General features: G+C 41.0%; 2 protein-coding genes across 4 annotated transcripts; one reads left to right on the forward strand and one right to left on the reverse strand.

The window, feature by feature from the left end:
- Window positions 1-7,130: 7,130 nt before the first annotated feature.
- Window positions 7,131-10,107, reverse strand: LOC131329915 (xyloglucan endotransglucosylase protein 7-like). Of its 2 annotated transcripts, XM_058363339.1 has the most exons (4): window positions 9,683-9,760; window positions 9,342-9,554; window positions 7,977-8,170; window positions 7,155-7,816 (listed from the first exon to the last, which is right to left on the reverse strand). In XM_058363339.1, the coding sequence occupies exons 1-4, from the start codon at window positions 9,758-9,760 to the stop codon at window positions 7,402-7,404; spliced, it is 900 nt and encodes a 299-aa protein (XP_058219322.1). In that variant the 3' UTR covers window positions 7,155-7,401. The 2 variants fall into 2 exon arrangements, with proteins under 2 accessions (XP_058219321.1, XP_058219322.1); XM_058363338.1 differs by having other exon boundaries at window positions 7,131-7,816; window positions 9,342-10,107.
- A 4,222-nt stretch (window positions 10,108-14,329) lies between these two features.
- LOC131329916 (phosphatidylglycerophosphate phosphatase 1, chloroplastic/mitochondrial) lies at window positions 14,330-19,313 on the forward strand. 2 transcript variants are annotated; one of them, XM_058363340.1, is made up of 5 exons: window positions 14,331-15,064; window positions 15,560-15,637; window positions 15,851-15,924; window positions 15,998-16,105; window positions 18,988-19,313. In XM_058363340.1, the coding sequence occupies exons 1-5, from the start codon at window positions 14,389-14,391 to the stop codon at window positions 19,102-19,104; spliced, it is 1,053 nt and encodes a 350-aa protein (XP_058219323.1). In that variant the 5' UTR covers window positions 14,331-14,388; the 3' UTR covers window positions 19,105-19,313. The 2 variants fall into 2 exon arrangements, with proteins under 2 accessions (XP_058219324.1, XP_058219323.1); XM_058363341.1 differs by lacking the exon at window positions 15,560-15,637 and having other exon boundaries at window positions 14,330-15,064.
- The last annotated feature ends 104 nt before the right edge of the window (window positions 19,314-19,417 follow it).

Consider the following 19,417-nt stretch of genomic DNA (forward strand, 5'->3'; position numbering starts at 1 on the left):
CATTACCGATTTAGAGATATAACTAATTTTTTATCCGGTAAAAATAGAACTAAAGACAATTAAATTCGGACGGATAGAATAGTAATTTTGAATTATTTGTCCTTCTCACACAACCAAAATTAGAATATTCTAAGAGGTCCCCCCCTCAGAAGATTGGATTTTGGATCCCTTGCCAACCGATCGAATAGTTAATTCTCACTTAATGGCATTCCGATTGGTACGATCAATCCATCAACAAAGTCAAATATTGGGAAAATCGATTCTGGTTCAAAATTCGGAGCCAAAAAACCCGCAACATCCTCATCAATGCCGTTGATGGATTACAAAGATGAAAAGGTCCCCAAGTATGAGAGCATCACAACGGGACACAAAGATCCCGACAAACATGACACCTTGCACCCCGACAATCATATGTGATGCACTTTGGACATGGACCCAACAAAACAATAACCAAAATATTACACGATTGACAAGTTACCAACCAAAGCACATGCACAAGCGGAACACCAAAAAACATCAGCTCCCCGCAGCAAATGCAACCACCAACGAGCCCAAAACCATAGCAGCAGCCACAAACCTAGGATCCAAAAGCCAAAACAATAGCATCATTAATAGAGACAAAACCATGCGGAAAGCTCAGGCACCCCAGGCTTCAACCCCAACAGAAACTCCACACCAAAATCTGTGGCCAGCAAGCAACAAAAATAAAACCAACTCTAGCAGACCAACAACTAAGCATGACAGAACAAACCCCACCATGAAGCGGCTTCAATATAATCAGACTCATGAAGCAAGGGACGAAAGGATTGAAAAGGCACCAATATAATCAGACTCAAAACACAGCAATGCACCAAGAGAGACCAAAGCCCCTTCGCTTGAAATCAAAATAGCAGCAACGGCCCGGCAACCTCAGCAGCAAAAACCAAAAACAGAGCAAACAACAGCAACCCTCTAGCACACAACCTTCTAGCACAAAATTAACCTTAAACACTGAGACCGTTAACAAAACACCAACCCAGAAGCCAAAAGATATATAAAAACCCACCAACAAAAAAAAAAGACCGAATCTGCTTCAAAACCTTAAGCCACTTAAACACCCCTTTGGCCATACAAAATCACAAAACCAACCCACCTAAACAACACACACAACCTCACACCAACAGGACCCGAAAGCAGCAGAAGCAAAGAGCCTACAAACACATCCTCAAGATCCACATTAGAAACCAAAAACCCCTCCTATCAGTTAGAACTTGACTAAATTCTCCTAACGGTGCCTCTGTTCCTCTTAACTCTTACTGGAAAAAGTCTACATGACAATAACTTCATCACTCTCATGGAAATGTACTCCCAAACATTTACTCTTAACCGCAACATCTGTAAGATTATCGAGGCAATAGAGTCAAAAGCGGTATGTGAGTCCCGAATCATCAGCGCTTCTTCTTCTCAATGTCTTCAAAGTCCAAAGATGTTGCATGGTTTCTCACCTAACCAAGCTGAAATTGGGACTGTGAGGGACGCTAGGACACTATCCCCTCCAGAATTAACTCCTCGTGGAAGCTTGCTGTGATTCTTTTTTTGTCCTACACCCCCACATTTACCATGTTGATCTAGGCCGACAACGAAATTAGTTTTAACCCATGCATCTTGAGGGCATTGCCATCTAACCTGCTCTTGAACTATGCCAGTGTTGGGGATGCAGACAACTTTCAGCAACAGAGTTCAGCAACAAAGGTCCATGACCAGCGCGGAGAGTTCCGCGACAGGTAGGCACGCGGTCAGGCTCGCGGCAGGTAGGGCACGACAGACAGGCTCGCGGCTGAGATGGGCCGTGGGCCGCGGCCCAAGTTGGTTGGACGGGTCCAGCTATCACTAAGGGTTTGCCTATAAATATTAGTTGTTGTATTTATTATTTCTAAAGGCTATACAGAGAGAAAATTTCTAGAGAGAGTTTCTAGAGAGAGAAAGTGCAAGAGAACTTTTCTCAGAGAGGAAGGAGAAGACTTGTAATCTTTCGTTTTCTTTCGTTCATAGTGGACTGGTGTGGCTCCCGGGGACATAGGTAAGTTGCCGAACCTCGTATATCTGTGTGTTTTGTTTTTCCTATTCCTCTTTCTCTTCCTTTTCTCTGGTTTATTTTTTGTGACGATAGTATCCCAAGATCCTGAAGTATTTTTGTTCGTTGTGAGTCGAGCACGAGACTTCGATTTCCCAACAACTGGTATCAGAGCCGCGGTTGTGGTAAGGGTGTTCAACAGTTTTTCAAATGAAGCTTTTGGGCAGTCCTGATTTTTGAGGGAGCTATGGGTTCAGAAGAAGGGAAATCGAAGATTGAAAAGTTCGATGAAACGGACTTTGCTTTCTGGAAGATGCAGATAGAGGACTATCTGTATCAGAAAGATCTTTATCGGCCGCTACTGGGTAAAGATAAAGAAAAGAAGAAAGAAGGGGAGACTGACACAGAATGGGATGTTCTTGACCGAAAGGCGATGGGTCTGATCCGGTTATCACTCTCGAAGTTAGTCGCGCACAATATACTGAAAGAAAAAACCGCGTCCGACCTGATGGACGCGCTCGCGGAGATGTATGAACAGCCGTCCGCGCCAAACAAGGTGCACTTGATGAAGATTTTGTTCAACTTCGAGATGCCTGAAAGAGGTTCATTTATGAAGCATCTCAGCGAGTTCAATATAATAGTGGACCAGTTGGTCTCTGTTGGTATTGAGTTCGATGATGAGGTTCAAGCCTTGTTGATCCTGTCTCAGTTGCTAGAGACCTGGCAGGGTACGGTTATTGCGATTAGTAATTCGGTTGGGAAGGAGAAACTCAAACTAAATGATATAGTCAATTTGATACTGACTGAAGAAGTTAGAAGGAAATCACTCGAGGGGGCATTGGGCTCTAGCAGTTTAAGTTCAACTCTAAGTTTTGAGCAGAGAGGCAGAGGCCAGACCAGGGGTGGTCAGAACCAGAACAAGAGCCGGTCGCGCAAAATACAAGTACGCGGCATTAAAGGTGAATGTTGGAACTGTGGCCAGGTGGGTCACATGTCTTCAGTCTGTAAGGCTCCAAAGAAGAATACTGGTGAGCAGGAGGCCCACATCGTGCAGGATGCACTTATTCTTTCGATGGACAGTATCGCAGAGTCATGGGTGGTTGAATCGGACGCCTCATTCCACGCGACTACTGGCAAGGGGGTTCTGAAGAACTATGTGGCAGGCGACTTTAGGCAAGTATACTTGGGTGATGATGAGCCATGTAGTATAGTGGGAATGGGGGATGTGCAGATTGAAATGCAAGGGTTTAAATGGTGTTTGAAGGATGTCAGACACGTCCCGCAGCTGAAGAGGAATCTTGTTTCAGTTGGGCAACTGGGAGCAGCGGGATATACCTCAACATTCACAGGAGACGCATGGAAGGTCTCCAACAGTACCATGGTGGTAGCGCGCAGAAAGAAGGTCGGTACTCTCTATTTAACTTCACATGGGAGTTATTCACTTGCCATCGCAGAGGGACTCGCGGTGGTGGTCCCACGCGAGGATAGCGAGGGTCTCGCGGAGGTGGTTCTACGAGAGTAAGCTCGCGGAAGGTTCGCAGCCAGAGAGCCAAGTGAGTTCAAGTTTGTGGCACGATAGGTTAGGACATATGAGCGAGAAGGGGATGAAGGTTCTGCAGACACAGGGGAAGCTACCAGTTGAGTCAATGAATTTTGACATGTGCGAAGACTGTATCTTCGGCAAGCAAAGGCAGGTTAGTTTCCAGAAAAGTGGCAGACCTCCCAAGCCAAACAAGCTGGAGCTTGTTCATATAGACGTATGAGGTCCCGCGCCAATGCATTCTCTTGGCGGGTCGAGGTACTTTGTTACTTTCATCAATGATCACTCGAGGAAAGTATAGGTCTACTTCATGAAACACAAGTCAAAAGTATCCGAAATTTTCATGAAGTGGAAAGCCAAAGTAGAGAACAAGACAAACTTGAAGGTGAAGTGTTTGAGGTCAGACAACGGGGGAGAGTATGAACTGATAGAGTATAAGAGAGCTTGTGCTCTATTCGGGATCCGTTTAGAGACGACTCTTCCAGGAACTCCGCAGCAGAATGGCATCGCGGAGCGGATGAACAGGACTCTGACAGAGCGTGTGTGGAGCATGTGGATACATACGGGGTTGCCCAAGCAATTTTGGGCAGACGCGATCAGTACAGCAGCATACTTAATCAACCACGGGCCATCAGTTCTGTTGAACTTTGGGATACCGGAAGAGGTTTGAAGCGGTAAAGAGGTAAATCTCTCACATTTGAAAGTTTTCGGTTGTGTTGCTTATGTCCACCTCAGTGACAAAGTCAGAGACAAACTAGATGCTAAGTCACTGAAGTGCACGTTCATTAGGTACGGCAGCGATGAGTTTGGTTATCGTCTCTAGGATGAGAAAAATCGGAAGATAATCAGAAGTCGGTATGTCATATTCAATGAGTCGGTGCTGTACAAGGACAGGGATAGCAAACAATGCAGTGGGAGTTCTACTGAGGAACGCGAGGGTCCCGCAGCGGTGGCCACGCGAGAGGATCGCGAGTCACCCGAGTACTTTAGTTTGGAGGATCTTCCAGAAACCAGTGGGGATGAGTCGGGATCTGACCGAATGGATGAGGCAATCTCGCGGACAGAGTCTGGGGCAGTTCCAGAGACAGCGTCTAGCTCACCGGTTACTGCAGTAAGGAGATCAACCATGGTACCCAAACCTAATCCAAAATACCTTTCGTCGCTGGATTATTTGTTTTTTACAAATAGCGGGGAACCATATTGCTATGACGAGGCTTTATAGGTCGGAGACGCTGTGAAGTGGGAACATGCTATGCAAGAGGAGATGGATTCTCTTCACTTGAATGTGACTTGGGAGTTGGCGAAGCTTCCCGCAGGGAAGAAGGCGCTACAAAACAAGTGGGTATACCACGTCAAGCAGGAGAGCGACGGCAGCAAGAGGTTTAAGGCCAGATTGGTTGTGAAGGGCTTTCAACAGAAAGAAGGGGTTGATTTCACGGAGATTTTTTCCCCAGTTGTGAAGCTGACCACTATCAGAGTGGTATTGAATTTGGTGACTGCAGAAAACCTCCACCTTGAGCAGTTGGATGTTAAAATTGCGTTTATTCATGGTGACTTGGATGAAGAAATCTACATGAAGCAACCTATTGGCTTCATTGAGAAAGGCAAGGAAGAGATGGTGTGTAGACTCAAGAAGAGTCTGTATGGGTTGAAACAGGCTCCTAGACAGTGGTACAAGAAGTTTGACAATTTCATGCAGCACAGCGGCTACGCAAGGTGCCACGCGGATCACTGTTGCTACCTTAAATAATGTAAGGCGAGCTACATAATCTTGCTACTCTAAGTAGATGATATGCTTGTAGCGGGGTCTTGTTCACGCGAGATAAACAAGTTGAAGCAACAGTTGACAGCAGAGTTTGCTTTGAAAGATCTGGGTGCAGCGAAGCAGATACTTGGGATGAGGATCCGCAGGGACAGAACTCAAGGGGTCTCAAAGTTGAGTCAAGCTGAGTATATTGAACGAGTTCTTGAAAGGTTCAATATGCAGAACGCCAAGGCAGTTGGCGCGCCTCTGGGAAGTCAGTTTAGACTTTCTGACATGCAGTCTCTGAAGACAGATGCTGAGAAGGAGCACATGGCCAAGGTACCGTATGCCTCGGCCATTGGTAGTTTGATGTACGCGATGGTCTGTACGCGGTCGGACATTGCCCACGCAGTGGGAGTTGCGAGCAGGTTTGCGAGCAATCCGAGGAAGCAGCATTGAGAAGCTGTCAAGTGGTTACTGAGGTATCTCCGCGGGACCGCGGATGTGCCATTGTGTTTTGGGAGAGCATATTTGGTGGTGAGAGGATATGTGGATGCAGATTTCGCGGGTGATCATGATACAAAGCGAAGCACCACAGGTTATGTCTACACTTTGGGATCAACAACGGTGAGTTGGGTCTAGTGTCTGCAGAAGTTAGTAACTTTGTCCACGACAGAAGCTGGGTATGTAGCAGTCACAAAGGCCGCTAAGGAGATGATTTGGTTGAAGGCTTTTCTGAGTGAGTTGGGTTTGAAGCAGGAGAATAGTGTTCTTTTCAGTGACAGCCAGAGTGCTATACACCTTGCGAAAAATCCAGTGTTTCATGCTAGAACGAAGCACATCAATTTGAGGTACCATTTCATTCGCTCGCTTTTGGAAGAAGGGAAACTGTTATTGGAGAAGATTTTGGGGAGCCAAAATCCGGCAGATATGTTGACAAAGTCAGTCACCATCGAGAAACTGAAGTTGTGTTCAACTTCAGTTGGCCTTCGCACGGGAGGAGTTGGACGGCTGGAGTCACACCAAGAGGGGTGAAGTTCACTACGTCCGCTATTGATTGAGGTTGTTGATATTGGTTTGCTTCAGTTATCTTTAAGTGGGAGGTTGTTGGGGATGCAGACAACTTTCAGCAACAAAGGTCCATGACCAGTGCGGAGAGTTTTGCGACAGGTAGGCACGCGGTCAGGCTCGCAGCAGGTAGCGCGCGACAGACAGGCTCGCGGCCGAGATGGGCCGTGGGCCGCGGCCCAAGTTGGTTGGACGGGTTCAGCTATCACTTAGAGTTTGCCTATAAATATTAGTTGTTGTATTCATCATTTCTAGAGGCTATACAAAGAGAAAATTTCTAGAGAGGGTTTCTAGTGAGAGAAAGTGCAAGAGAAAACTTTTCTCAAAGAGGAAGGAGAAGACTTGTAATCTTTTGTTTTCTTTCGTTCATAGTAGACTGGTGTGGCTCCCGGGGACGTAGGTAAGTTGCCGAACCTCGTATATCTCTGTATTCTGTTTTTCCTATTCCTTTTTCTCTTCCTTTTCTCTAGTTTGTTTTCTGTGACGATAGTATCCCAAGATCCTGAAGTGTTTTTTGTTCGTTGTAAGTTGAGCGCGAGGCTCCGATTTCCCAACAGCCAGCCCGCACCAAATTGCCCCCCTAAAATCATTCTTCTCCACTGCCTTCAAATAATCACTAACAGAATTATGTTTAATCTTGTGTCAACAGAAATATGTGTAATAATCTTGTGGCTGCCAAACATTTGATCATAGGAACATATGCAAAGCATGTTAGAGAAGTCTTACCATCTGATCCAGGCGGCCCATGGTTGAAATTGCAATAACTTTTCAACTAACAAATTACATCAGAAAGCCAAAACAAAATTTCCTCAGGGTTCGAACTTGATCGATACAAGCTATGGAAACAAAGAAGAATACAAATTAAATTGCTTCAAACAGAATGTTTCTTAAAAATTGATTGGTAGACTTTTATTTGAATTGAAAGGATACAGATTTCCAAGAGTTTGTAATCTAATAAATTGGGTAAAAATTTTGATCATCAAGAACACATGCTCACTACATATTCGTCGAATGCGTGCACTCAAGGGGGTATCCCTTGGGAAACCGTTTCTTGTCAGTGCAGTAATTGTAACCCATATAGCTCTTCTGCACCCACTGGAGTTTTTTTAGACCTTCGGGGCCCAATTCTTGGGTTTGCCACGCCTCGGTAGATGCTATTGAATCGGTGGACATAGAAGAACCACATGAAGATGATCCAAACGAGACTACACAAGCATTTACTTTGTAATTTCTGTAGGCAGCAGTAAAAGGGCCTAACGTCCAATTGGTCTTCACTCTCCCGCCTTGCGTTGCCCATTCTTCCCCACACCAGATGGTAGAGAAGACCTTCATCGGCTGGCTGGTTGGGAATGGCACACCGATGGCTTCAAGGTTTTCGAATACCCTTATTGGCGTATTATCCACCAGCCAACTGTCAATGAACAAGATGTGTTGTATAGAAGGTAAGTTATTGGGTAGATGGAATTAAATGGACGACTGTGAGAATTTGATTTCGCAAGCAAAAGGTCATGTAACAAAATGTGTTTTGTGTAGAGTTAGTGAAACTGAAAATTAAGGATAGTCAACATTACATGATTATTTTAGGGTTCCAAACAACCGAGTAGGTGTGGAATGATGTTGTGGGATCGAACCAGAGAGAGAACTGTTGTTCCCGCCCCCCTTTCCCTTGGGAGAAGACATTGGTGTGGACTATATATGGCTGTCCGGACACATTGCCTAAGAATTCAAAGTCAATCTCATCGTGTTTTGATCCTTCAGAAGATAACTGCATTGAAAGAAGATAATCGAAAACCAGTAGTGAGACCACAAAGCTCTTGATTCAAAACCAGTAGTGAGAATCACGAAAAAACAATTACCCATAAAACTCAAAGTGTAGATGAGAAAAAATATCCCTTTATATTATGTATATTCTCATCCGAATTACACGTTCTTCTGCATTGAGAATTGAATTGACATTGAAAATGATATGGTCCTGTATCATTTTCGAATCCGGAAATGATATCTGCATTGAAATGATGTGGTCCTCTATACCACCTTCTAATCTGAGTTACAATATCTTGAATGATTTGAAAATACACATAGATTTCTCAGTGCATTTTTTTTTTTTTTTGTACATTATTAGGTAAAAGACAGATTTCTCAGTGCATTTTGTTGTAACGTTGTTCAGTCAAGGAGGAAAGAACAGGACGAGGAATTTACACGGTAGAGGCCACAGGGAATGGGGGTAATAGTCGGGGCAGCCCAACCTTATTAGAGGCCCGCCCACGAGATCGAGATTGATGCCATTAAATATTTCAATAACAAATTAATGTATTGTCTAATAGTATGTTTCATTGAAGTTTGGAAATTAATTATATTTTTTCTTTTTTGAGATGCAAATTTATTGCTGAAGAAAACCTAATCCTTGCCGTTTACGACTATAGTACTCTATATTTCATTAGGAGGTCTGGTCTTGTGAGAGTATGTATCTACTATTATATGTTCCGTTTTTGTGCATGGTTGGCTCCTTGCATGCCAAGTTGGCACTTCAAGGCTTGGCTTTTATTTTATAAGATTAAAGATTGGATGCCATCGTGTTAGGATGCATTCGTTTTTCTTCGTGCCCTAGCCTCTTAATTAGTTTTGTGTAAAATATTTTATCATCAATCAACAAAGAAATTGCGGTCTCTAAACTTCAGATGCCTTAGGCACTGGTCTTAATGACTTGGTGCTAATTGGGCTAGCTACCACTATTAAAGAGCATCTAGTAAATCAACTTTTGGATATCAAGCATCAGTAAGTTATTTTACTTGGATTATCAACAAATATTTTACTTAGGAATTAATTTATCTCACACCAATCTTGTGCAAACATAACAAATTGTATTGGGGAAAAAATATTTATTCTCAAACAGATAGAGCCTATGTTACGGCAGCGAGGAAGAAATCGGAACTTACATAATATGTAGTGACAGTACCAGCAGAGTTGCCACCGACAAGCTTTATTTCCATGTCGATCCTTCCAAATAAGTACTCATTTCTGGATCGGAAGCCGGAGCCAGTTATGTTGTCCAGAGACAAGGTGAGATACTGGCCGCCTTCGAGTATCTTAGCCCGTGGCCCTCCGTAATACAAGTCAACATCTACGTGGAAATTACCCGTCGAGCCAGCCTTTGGCCCAGCGTCCGAAACCTTGGAGTCGCTAGAGGTTCGGTCGGTCGTCGACTTTTCGGGCGCGACATAAGTCGAGGCGGGTGCAACCGACCCGGAATCCAGGTGATCAAAAAAAAAAAAAAAACTAGACTGGTCATGAACATCATGACCACTATCATTAAAAGCATCCTGGAATTGCCTCTTGAAGAGGCAAAGGACGACATTGTAGACACAGAGAGAGAGAGAGAGAGAGAGAGAGAGAGAGATGATGGTATGTATGACTATGTGTGAAGGCTGGGTAGGAGGGGAATGCATATATATGAGGTGATCATGATTAAGAAATAGCCGTTGACCCTTGTAGAAGGGAAAGCATCGTGGAGAGATGAGGGGGGGACAGCCAGAACGTGGAGAGACGGTCAATTAGTTTGGTGATCGAGGTCGAAATGGTGTCAACTCTCCTCCCCATCACCGACGATTTAAACTGCTCTCATAGGAGTACATCCTACAGAGAGGAACATGCATGCTATAAACCAAATCATTCTAGGTTAAATTATTTGACATTTGATGTAATCTCAACGAATTAAAATTATATGTTTATTTATATCCGATTGAGTTGATATTTTACAAAGATATTCATTCTCCAAGATGTATTAAATCAAGAATTTAGATATTCATCGATGTGAGCCTAAAATGGAGCCCTCATGCAGAGCGTGAGAATGGAGGAACATGACAGATGGGGCGGGCTACAGGGGAGAGCTGAACCCAAATGAAAGTAGCGTGTTTAGGTCAGAAATTGGAGAGATAAATCTCCAATCTCCAAAAAGCTGGGTACCAATGATAAGTGTTAGGGATACTGTGTAGACGGTATGTAGAGTCCACTAATGGTCCCAAACAAATGATTCGAACCGTTTATTTTTAAATAAAAAATATTAAGAATTGGATTAAACAGTTACAAATATTCAACAGAAATGCTTATCAAAAAGAAAATTAATCAACAGAACTAAAGACTTGGATTAAACAGTTATTCAATAGAACTGACTTATTACTACTCCACTCGAAAACATATTTCAGAATTAATGAACAGATCGAATCTTTTGTCTGACCATCTATACTAGGGCTGCTCAAAAAATCCGGTGAACCATGAAACCGGTCCAGACCGAACCGATCTGTACCTTTTGGATTTTGTCCGTAGATTAATGGTCCGGACACGGACTGAAAAATTAGAAAACCGTGACTCGCGGTTCGATCCATGGATTTTCATTACGAAACCGTGAATTAACCGAACCAGACCGTGAGATATTTATTTTATATAAATAATATATATGTGTGTATTTATATAATAAATTGTTAGTAATGTTAAACACTTTTTTCCACCAATTTTAGTATTTTATCTTAATAATGGGATATAGTGTAGATGAACATAAAATATAATGAGTAAATCGTAGTTTTTTCGTATAAATTATGGGTAACCCTAGTTGAGTTTCAGTAGTTCATTTTTTTTCCCGGTTCTTTTATGTTATGTAATGTACTATAATGATACAATCCTACTAGTGTTTTAGATTATTTTGAATTTGATTTCTAAAGTAAGCCTTTGGTAGTTTATGTAACAAATACTTTCTGGTGGTGTTAAACTTAATTCTAAATATAACCTTCTTCCCTTTTATTGTGTGATATATGCTTGAGCTTTATTTTTGCTAAAATCCGTGAACAAAACCGTAACCGATCCGCGAGTCACGGATCGGATTGGAACCGGACCGTAGGACTTTTGATCCGGATACGGATTTCATTTTGTAAAAACCGTAACTAGCGGTTCGGTCCTAAAAATCCGAACCGAACCGAACCGGACCGCGAGCAGCCCTAGTCTATACAGTACACTTATCGTCGGTACAAATAGTCTCTCTATAAAATTTTAAGCTTGAGGTGCGGCTTCAGTTCATCATGAGGTCTAGCTGTCTTCCCTGAGAGGAGGAGACTATTGTATTACTAGTAATAATAATAATTAATATATTATACTTATCACCCAAGTGGAAACAGCTCAAAGAAGAAGGACAGCGTTTAATTGTGCAAATCAACGATTCACCGATCAAAAAACGAGGACAGCTCGATTTGACTCTCAATTGGTTAAATTATAGTAAGGGGTGCTTATATAGGCATCACCTGGCACACAATTCAATTTCGGGATTTAAATTAAAACCTAAGTGAATCCTAGGTAGCTTCCCTTTCCATTATGGCATCGATGCCAATATTATTAACGTTTGTTTAGTTTACAAGTGGTATAAAATAATGGAAGTGCTCTTTTACATGTACTTGAATCTCCGCATTGTATATTGGCAAAAAAAGTCTACCAACTACCGTTATGTTTCATCGGTTCTTCTACCGCAATGCTTAATCTTATCGTCCATTCAAAACACTTTTGGACGGTGAGATTGAAAACGGTGAAGGTAGACTTTTTAATACATTCAGGGTGTATGATGGGCACTATTTGAATTGTTTTTGAATTTATAATACTCAAATATAAATTCATATTAATTATCAAACTTGTACACCAACTCATAACAAAGATTGGATCCATATTGGTTTAATTTGACAAATTTTGGGCTCAAATTTTGGCCCGAATTATGTGAACATGTTATGATTTCATTGGCGATCCAATTATCAATTTCTATACACGTTTATTGTGTGGTGGAAATAAATCAAGTAGAGGTAGCTCAGTTGGTCAGGACTTTTGCATCTCATTAGAAAATCAGAGATTCTAATCTTCTCACCCGCGTTCTTCCCTTAGAGGGGTTTTTAATTTCTTTCCTATAATGTGCACATTTCTTACATCGATTGAGTTATTGGGCTTGATTATTCCGTGAAATACTCTCACATTTGATGCAATGTCTTGGGTTTGTTCTTTGTAAATCATTTATGTTCTTTGTAAATCATTTATGATGTAAATGGTCCTATTGATTGACAAACAAAAAAACCTGTGTTGTAAATATGGCACTCTCTCATGATTTACAATTGAAATTAGCAATTGATTACCACACTCCACATTTTATCAAATGCACTTCTTTATTCTTTCCTGTACTCATTCAAAAATAAAAAATAAAAAACACATAAAACATTTCGATAGAAATTTTTTTATTGTGACTTACATTTTGATAGAAATTTTTTCTCAATGTGCCACACACATAAAACATGAGCAGTTCCTAGGAAAACAAATTGAATAGCATTCATTAGTTCTAATCCTCTATCTGATAGAATCACCAAAGATTGTTGGTCATGACCCAAATTTTTTTTGAATCTTACCAATGCCCACACATAGTCTTCTTCTGTCACATTCTATGTCGAAAGAAAAATCCCCTTTACCCAATTCGTCAAATAATGCTTGAACCATTATACGACCCGCTAAAACTTCTTTTGTGATGGCATTTTTTTTGCATATGCACTATCCTTGCTATTGCTTTTCAACTTGGATCACTCAGCCGCAATGAAGAAATAACTTTTCGAGGTGATATACCGGCTAAGGTTATTTTTCTTATGTTTAATATCTCTTCTTGTGAAAAACGACGGCAATAGGGATATCACTTGATAGTTCATGATTATGAGATGCATTTTTAATCTCCACTTTCCAACTCTCACCAACTTTATTTTTTCCCTATACGGTGAGATGCCAATATTTTTTTCCCTTTCATCCAATGAAACACTAGTGCCACGATATTTCTCACCTGTATAACAACCAATAATAACATAACGACCCGCTTTCGATCTCTGAATTATTGTAACATAGCCTTCCATTAATCTCACCTTGAGGACCTATCAAGGAGCTCTTCTTGAATTGAAAATTTCTCGATTATCAACGATTTTAGCCCATTAGACTTGACATTATCCACTTTGGTCACTTCATTTTCTATGTCACCACCTGTTAAGTATGAAACCACAAAGTGGTTATTCAATTTTTACAAATGAGGGGTCCTGATAGTAGGTACTATAAAAAATTGACCGAGTCAAACTATAGTCCAAAAAAAAACCAAGTCAGTAGGTGGGGACCAAAATAGTCGTATAAATGAGGTGCAACAACCCATATTGTTACCAGAAAGTAGAAGAACCCGGCCAGAATCAGTTCTAAATACGAAACTTGGGAAAACATCATAAGTAAAATTCCTCTATTACCGCATAAGTCAAAAAAGAATAACTTTAAAAAACGGGAAGAAAAAGAAAAAAGAAAAAAGAAAAAAAAGCCCTAGATCTAGAACTCAAGCATAAATGAAGGGGTATTACAAAAATCATTTGTAGAGTTGAATGATTTCTACAGCTATGATAATTCTTCAATGTTGCTTGTGACTGTGAGATTTATTATATCATTCAGCTGAGAGTGATCTTCATATGTAAATTCCATGATTGGTGGCAAGTCACATATCGAGGTCTTCACCATCAGCATCCATTGTTGAACTTGTAAATAAGAAAGTGACTTAGAAAGAGAATAGACAAATAAATTGGAAGGGCATGAAGGAAAATGGTGAGATGAATTGGAACTAACTGGTAGAATAAGGAAGAAAGGACACTCTCTCTCTCTCTCTCTCTCTTGGAAAAAGAATCATTTGGAAGTGAGCTGGGATTTTACTTTGAAGTTTTGAACATTGGAGAGAAGAGGGCAACTCAGTCATTTTGAAAGCAAAAAAAAATGACATCATAAAGTACAAAGATGTTTTAGTAAGTTCACAACTTCACATAATAGAGATAAAAAAGAAAATGCTGCCAACCAAAAAAAAAGAGTGTCAAAATCACTCTTTCCTTTTTTTTTATTTTGGAGTAGCATTGGCCAGTTGGGTTCTATGAAACAGCACTAAAATTAATTAAAGATGGGATGAGGCTTGAAACTATGCACTCCACCTCGGCTGCCCCATGCCCATGGCAAGTATGCTATTACCCCATCCCTAACCGCTACCAATTCCATCGACAACCTCTTCATCTCTCTACCAAACCAACTACCCCCATTTCTTCACCTCTAAATTGCCAGACCCACTTTAGAAATAACCCTTTCCTCACTCTCCCCTCTACAAACAGTTGCATTAGTGATCAACACAGAAAGAATCCAGATGACAAGCGTGAATTTTCGCAAGAGTTTTGTTCTTCGATCGATGAAAACGGTGAAATAAACAAAACCCAGAGAAGGAAGAGTCCAGAAGGTAAAGAGGAAGCGGAGAGAGAAGCCAAGGGCAGGTCGAGCCTTTCGACAAACATGTGGTGGGCAGACTTCAAAGGAGCGTTGGGGCAGAGGATTAACCTGGAAGGCGTCGTTAGTTCGGTGTCGGTGCTGGCGAGGGACCGGCACCTGGCGCTGCCGCACGTGTCGGTACCGGATATAAGGTACATTGATTGGGATGAGCTGAGGAGCAAGGGTTTTCGAGCTGTCGTGTTTGACAAGGACAACACTATTACTGTTCCTTACTCTTTGAGGTTGTGGGGGCCTCTTGGATCCTCTATTGAACGATGTAAATCGGTTTTCGGTGACGATATCGCCGTGTTCAGCAATTCTGCTGGTAATTCTGTTCTTACCCATTTGCAGTTCTTTTTTGTTTTTGTTGTTGAGGATGGGTGGGTTGGTTTTGTGAAGCCTGATTCGGTATTAGTTTGTCACTTTGCTAACTATGTCGGGTTCGACGTGATTGCTGCCGTGGCACGCCGAATTATCCAGTTGGGGAACCATGTGAAAATCTCTTTATTGCGTTTTTCTCAAGGCATTCTTTGGAATTCTTTTTGTTGTTCTTGTTGTTGTGGTTTTTGGTTGTGTTCGGTTTATGAAGCCTGATTTAGAATGAGTTTTCAATTTGTTGCATATATTGGTATTGACGTGACAGGTGTCATGACGTAAATTAGTAGGGAAACCACGCGAAAATATCTTTTATCGTGTTTTTCTCTTGGCACTCTTTGCTTTATTTATTCTTCATGCGATTGTGTTTGTTGGCTTGGGTGATTCCACAAAGTGTTGTGATCTTGTGGATTCATACTGAGTATTTTCTGATGTCATTGGTTAGGGTTATATGAGTTTGATCCTGATGGGAGGAAAGCTAGAGCTGTTGAGTATGCTATTGGCATTAAAGTAATAAGGCATGGTGAGTATTTTTGCTTCTATAATTCTGATGGAAAGGCTGATGCATTCCTGTATTGTCTATTCAACATTGTTCATTATGTTTTTTGTGGCTGATTGGATGAACCAATTAAGATTCAATTTTAGCATGCATTTGAACTATATATACTATCTTCTTCTTTTTTCGCGTTGTACTTTAGTGCTGGAATGATTTTTTATATCGCGTATTTGACTCTAGGGGTAAAGAAGCCTGGTGGAACAGCTGAAGAGATCGAAAAACACTTTGGCTGTGAATCATCACGACTCATCATGGTAGGACAAGAACTTGTGAAAATGGTAAAATGATTTGTTAGGTTTCTTAGTTCGGTAGTTATGCATCTGGCAGGTTGGTGATCGTCCCTTCACGGATGTTGTTTACGGGAACAGAAATGGGTTTTTGACTATTTTGACTGAACCATTGAGTCTTGCGGAGGAGCCTTTCATCGTTAAGCAGGTTGGTATTGCCTTGAGATTATTCCTTTTGATTCAGCGCAGGTACTTTCTTAGTAGAGAGTTTTAATAATCGTATTTGAGGAATAAAATTTGCATAAACTAGAGGTTAGCATATACAAAACTCGAAATTTGACAAATGAACGAGTACCTATCACCCACATCCACAGAGAGAGAGGGAGAGAGATCGAAAGAGGGACAGAGTCATACTTATCGCCCCCCATCCCCACGTAGGCAAATAGCAAACCTCTCGTGATACGTCTCTACAAGCCTTCCTAATAAGTTTCTCTGTCATTCTTGGATATCCATACCATAAATGATCTTTCTCTTTAGCATAGCTCCAAAATTGCTTATCCATTAAAACTTGATTAAGCACTCCCTTCAATATAAACCGTCATCAATGGTTGCACACAGCACATCCCAACTGACCTGGTGATACTTGAGTTCTTTCCCCATCCCTCCTAGGGAAGATCCCTTGGCAATGTCTCAAAGTTTTTTTTAGAAGGGATGTTAACGAGAACAGAAATGGGTTTTCCACTATTTTGGCTGAACCATTGAACCTTGCAGAGGAGTCTTTCATCCTTAAACAGATTGGTTTTGCCTTGAGATTATACCCTTAGATGCAACATATGTACTTTTTTACTAGAGAATTTAGTAATCATATCTAAGCAATATGTTTCTGCATAAACTTGAGGCGAAGATTGTTGAAACTCAAAAATTGAGTATATATCAGAGTCGTACCCACATCCCCACCGAGGCACAAAATGAATCTCGCATAATACCTCTCTATAAGGCCCGTTAAGGTTCTCTAACCTCGTTGGAGGTCCATCTAACAAAATGATCTTCCTCTTTAGCAACACTCCAAAACCACTTACCCCGTGGAACTTGATTGATTACGAGAAGCCCTTCCAAAAACTTGCTAAGTAGCGCACTCCCTTCAGTGTTCTCATGATCTTGCTTGCTTGTGTTCATGAACCAGGCATTTTGGGTAGCAAGACAATTTTGAACCAAGAAACCATTCCAAAACTAGAAAGTTTCCATTTTCCCAAAAATTGTCAAAGCAATGACATTTTCCCTCTATCTTCTGCCCTCAAAGGATCAGTCCTGAATGGGTTTACACAATGTCTCGCAACTGAACAGGTTATTTTCCCCACGCTTCCCTCGGGAAATTCCTTGTCAATGTCTCAAACAAATTTTGTTTTCAATTGAATCAGGCATGGTGAAGAGAGACATCAGCAGATTGCTCAAGTACTTTTTATCAGATTAACTTTACCTCCCTTAGAGTGGCATTGTCCTTTCCATCCCACAAATGTCTTCTCAATTCTTTCGACACCACAACCCAAAGATTTATGGAACATGGGCTTAAGTGATGGTCCTATAGGAAAGGCAAAATAGTTTGAAGGTCGGTACATCTACATCGAGTTGTAGATGTGATCTGATAGTAATTGTCCTGTTCCAGTAATATATGCCACCTTAAACTCATTGGGTAGCCAGCTGGCAGCACTTACTATTGGGATAATTTCGCTATTTTCTATCCCATATGTTCTGTGTTTGCCTTCGGCCCATATCAAGACACACTACAAGAGCCTCAACTGCTTTTGTTTTTCCTCAAAGAACATGGTGGTATTATCAAGAAAGAGAAGGTGACATACATCCAGTACTAACCTCCCTCTGGCACTCTCCTCAAACACTTGTCATTTCCTCTGGGACTGCATGTTTCATCATTATGCTCAGTTGTGCCATGAACATAGTAGAGAGAATAGAAGGATGGTGCATCACGATGAACAACCATGAAATAATTGTGGAGATAAACCATCTAATCTACTTCAGCCATTTCAAACCCATTTGCTCAAAAGTCGCATCTTAGTAGGGAACTGTTGAAAGTAAGTCTATCCCATAAAGTATTCCGACTCTCTGAGATTCAGAGATCACAGTGCAGACTACCTTCCTTACGTGAAGGGCTGAAAGCCTGAAACATAGATTGAGCCTCCCTCTGGCAGTTCAAAGTTTAAACAAGAAAGATTAAGATTTCTTTGTAAAGTAGTAGCCAAGAAGGGCCAAAGAAATGGGAAAGGAGTAAAAGTCTGTGGGATTTCTCTAGCGTTCGTATAATCTTACTTCAACTAATGAAAACGAATCTAACAAACAGGGTTGGACCTTGCACACGCATTTTCTACTACTCCCTCTGTACCGTTTTGTTTGTCCGGTAATTTATTTTGGGATGTCCCGAAGTGTTTGTCTTGTTTCAAAAGTCAAAGAAGCAAGTGTACAAAATGATTAAAAATAGTTTTTAAAGGTGGAGAGTAAGGGGTAATTTTGAACATCTCATCAAACTTTTAAGGAGACATGCATTAGTTACATGGCCCCTTAAGAAGTTGAGTTCCCAGTGTGGGATGGAGGGAGTAGTAATTGGAGTTAGTAAGTTTGGTCATCTTATGTGAGAAATGTATATAGTCAATCATTTCTAATTATGTGTTACTGGAATCGATGTAAGTAGCTGAACGTGCAAGGAAGTACCATGTTAACCGTAGTCATGACCATGCTACATGATAGCTAAAGCGCCACCAGGTTCTATTAAATTTGGAAGGGGTCTTTCGAGAACTTGGATGTTAATATGCTGCATACATTTTGAACTTTTGGACTTTGAAGATTAAAATGCAGACATTTGCCTGAAATGCAACCATATCTACCTGAATCTAGCTTATTAATATCTCTTACAGCTTTGTTGGATAATATAGATATGGCAACTTTATCAATTGTTAGGAAATTAGATCTTAAGAAAGAAATGTTGGGGCAAAATGCAAAAGTACTTGAGATATTTTATTTGGATTTGAAGTGTGTAACATTTTGTCTAAGAAGTCTGACTGAGAAACTACATGTTTGCAGATTAGGAAACTTGAAGTTGCTCTTGTGAACCGGTGGTCTAAGAGAGGGTTGAAGCCTACAAGTCATGGGCTACTCCCAGATGCTGGCTGCTGTGTGAAAGATCCGCCACCTTTGTAAGAAATGTTGGGTAGTGAAAACTTATGCGTTTTGTAGCTATTGACAATCTTTTTTTATGTACCACCGTTATATTGTCTATGGGACTCCATGAAAGTCATTTTCGTTGAGTGCTTAATCAACATTGGCCAACCACAGTTGGAATTTTTGAAAGAAAGGTAGCGAATGGAAAATCCTAGCTAAGAATGTCAACTATTCATCCTTTATTGGTCGATAACTCTTGCATTTTATAGGATGAAGTTCAATGATCATTTGCAAATAGTAGTCGTGCCGTGATGACTTTTATGAATAGAAGGCTAATTGGTGTGCGGACATA

This window comes from Rhododendron vialii, chromosome 6a (genome assembly GCF_030253575.1).
Source record: "Rhododendron vialii isolate Sample 1 chromosome 6a, ASM3025357v1".
NCBI classification, from domain to species: Eukaryota; Viridiplantae; Streptophyta; class Magnoliopsida; order Ericales; family Ericaceae; genus Rhododendron; species Rhododendron vialii.

What these genes read in the sequence shown, in the direction of transcription:
- LOC131329915 (XM_058363338.1), bottom strand. Translation starts at nt 9,851, where the DNA reads ATGCATTCCCCTCCTACCCAGCCTTCACACATAGTCATACATACCATC. An exon ending in GTACTGTCACTACATATTAT is followed by an intron (nt 8,171 to 9,341) that starts GTAAGTTCCGAT and finishes CTTTCAATGCAG; the next exon opens with TTATCTTCTGAAGGATCAAA. An exon ending in TGGAACCCTAAAATAATCAT is followed by an intron (nt 7,817 to 7,976) that starts GTAATGTTGACT and finishes GTTCATTGACAG; the next exon opens with TTGGCTGGTGGATAATACGC.
- LOC131329916 (XM_058363340.1), top strand. Translation starts at nt 14,389, where the DNA reads ATGAGGCTTGAAACTATGCACTCCACCTCGGCTGCCCCATGCCCATGG. An exon ending in CGTGTTCAGCAATTCTGCTG is followed by an intron (nt 15,065 to 15,559) that starts GTAATTCTGTTC and finishes GTCATTGGTTAG; the next exon opens with GGTTATATGAGTTTGATCCT. An exon ending in AGCCTTTCATCGTTAAGCAG is followed by an intron (nt 16,106 to 18,987) that starts GTTGGTATTGCC and finishes ACATGTTTGCAG; the next exon opens with ATTAGGAAACTTGAAGTTGC.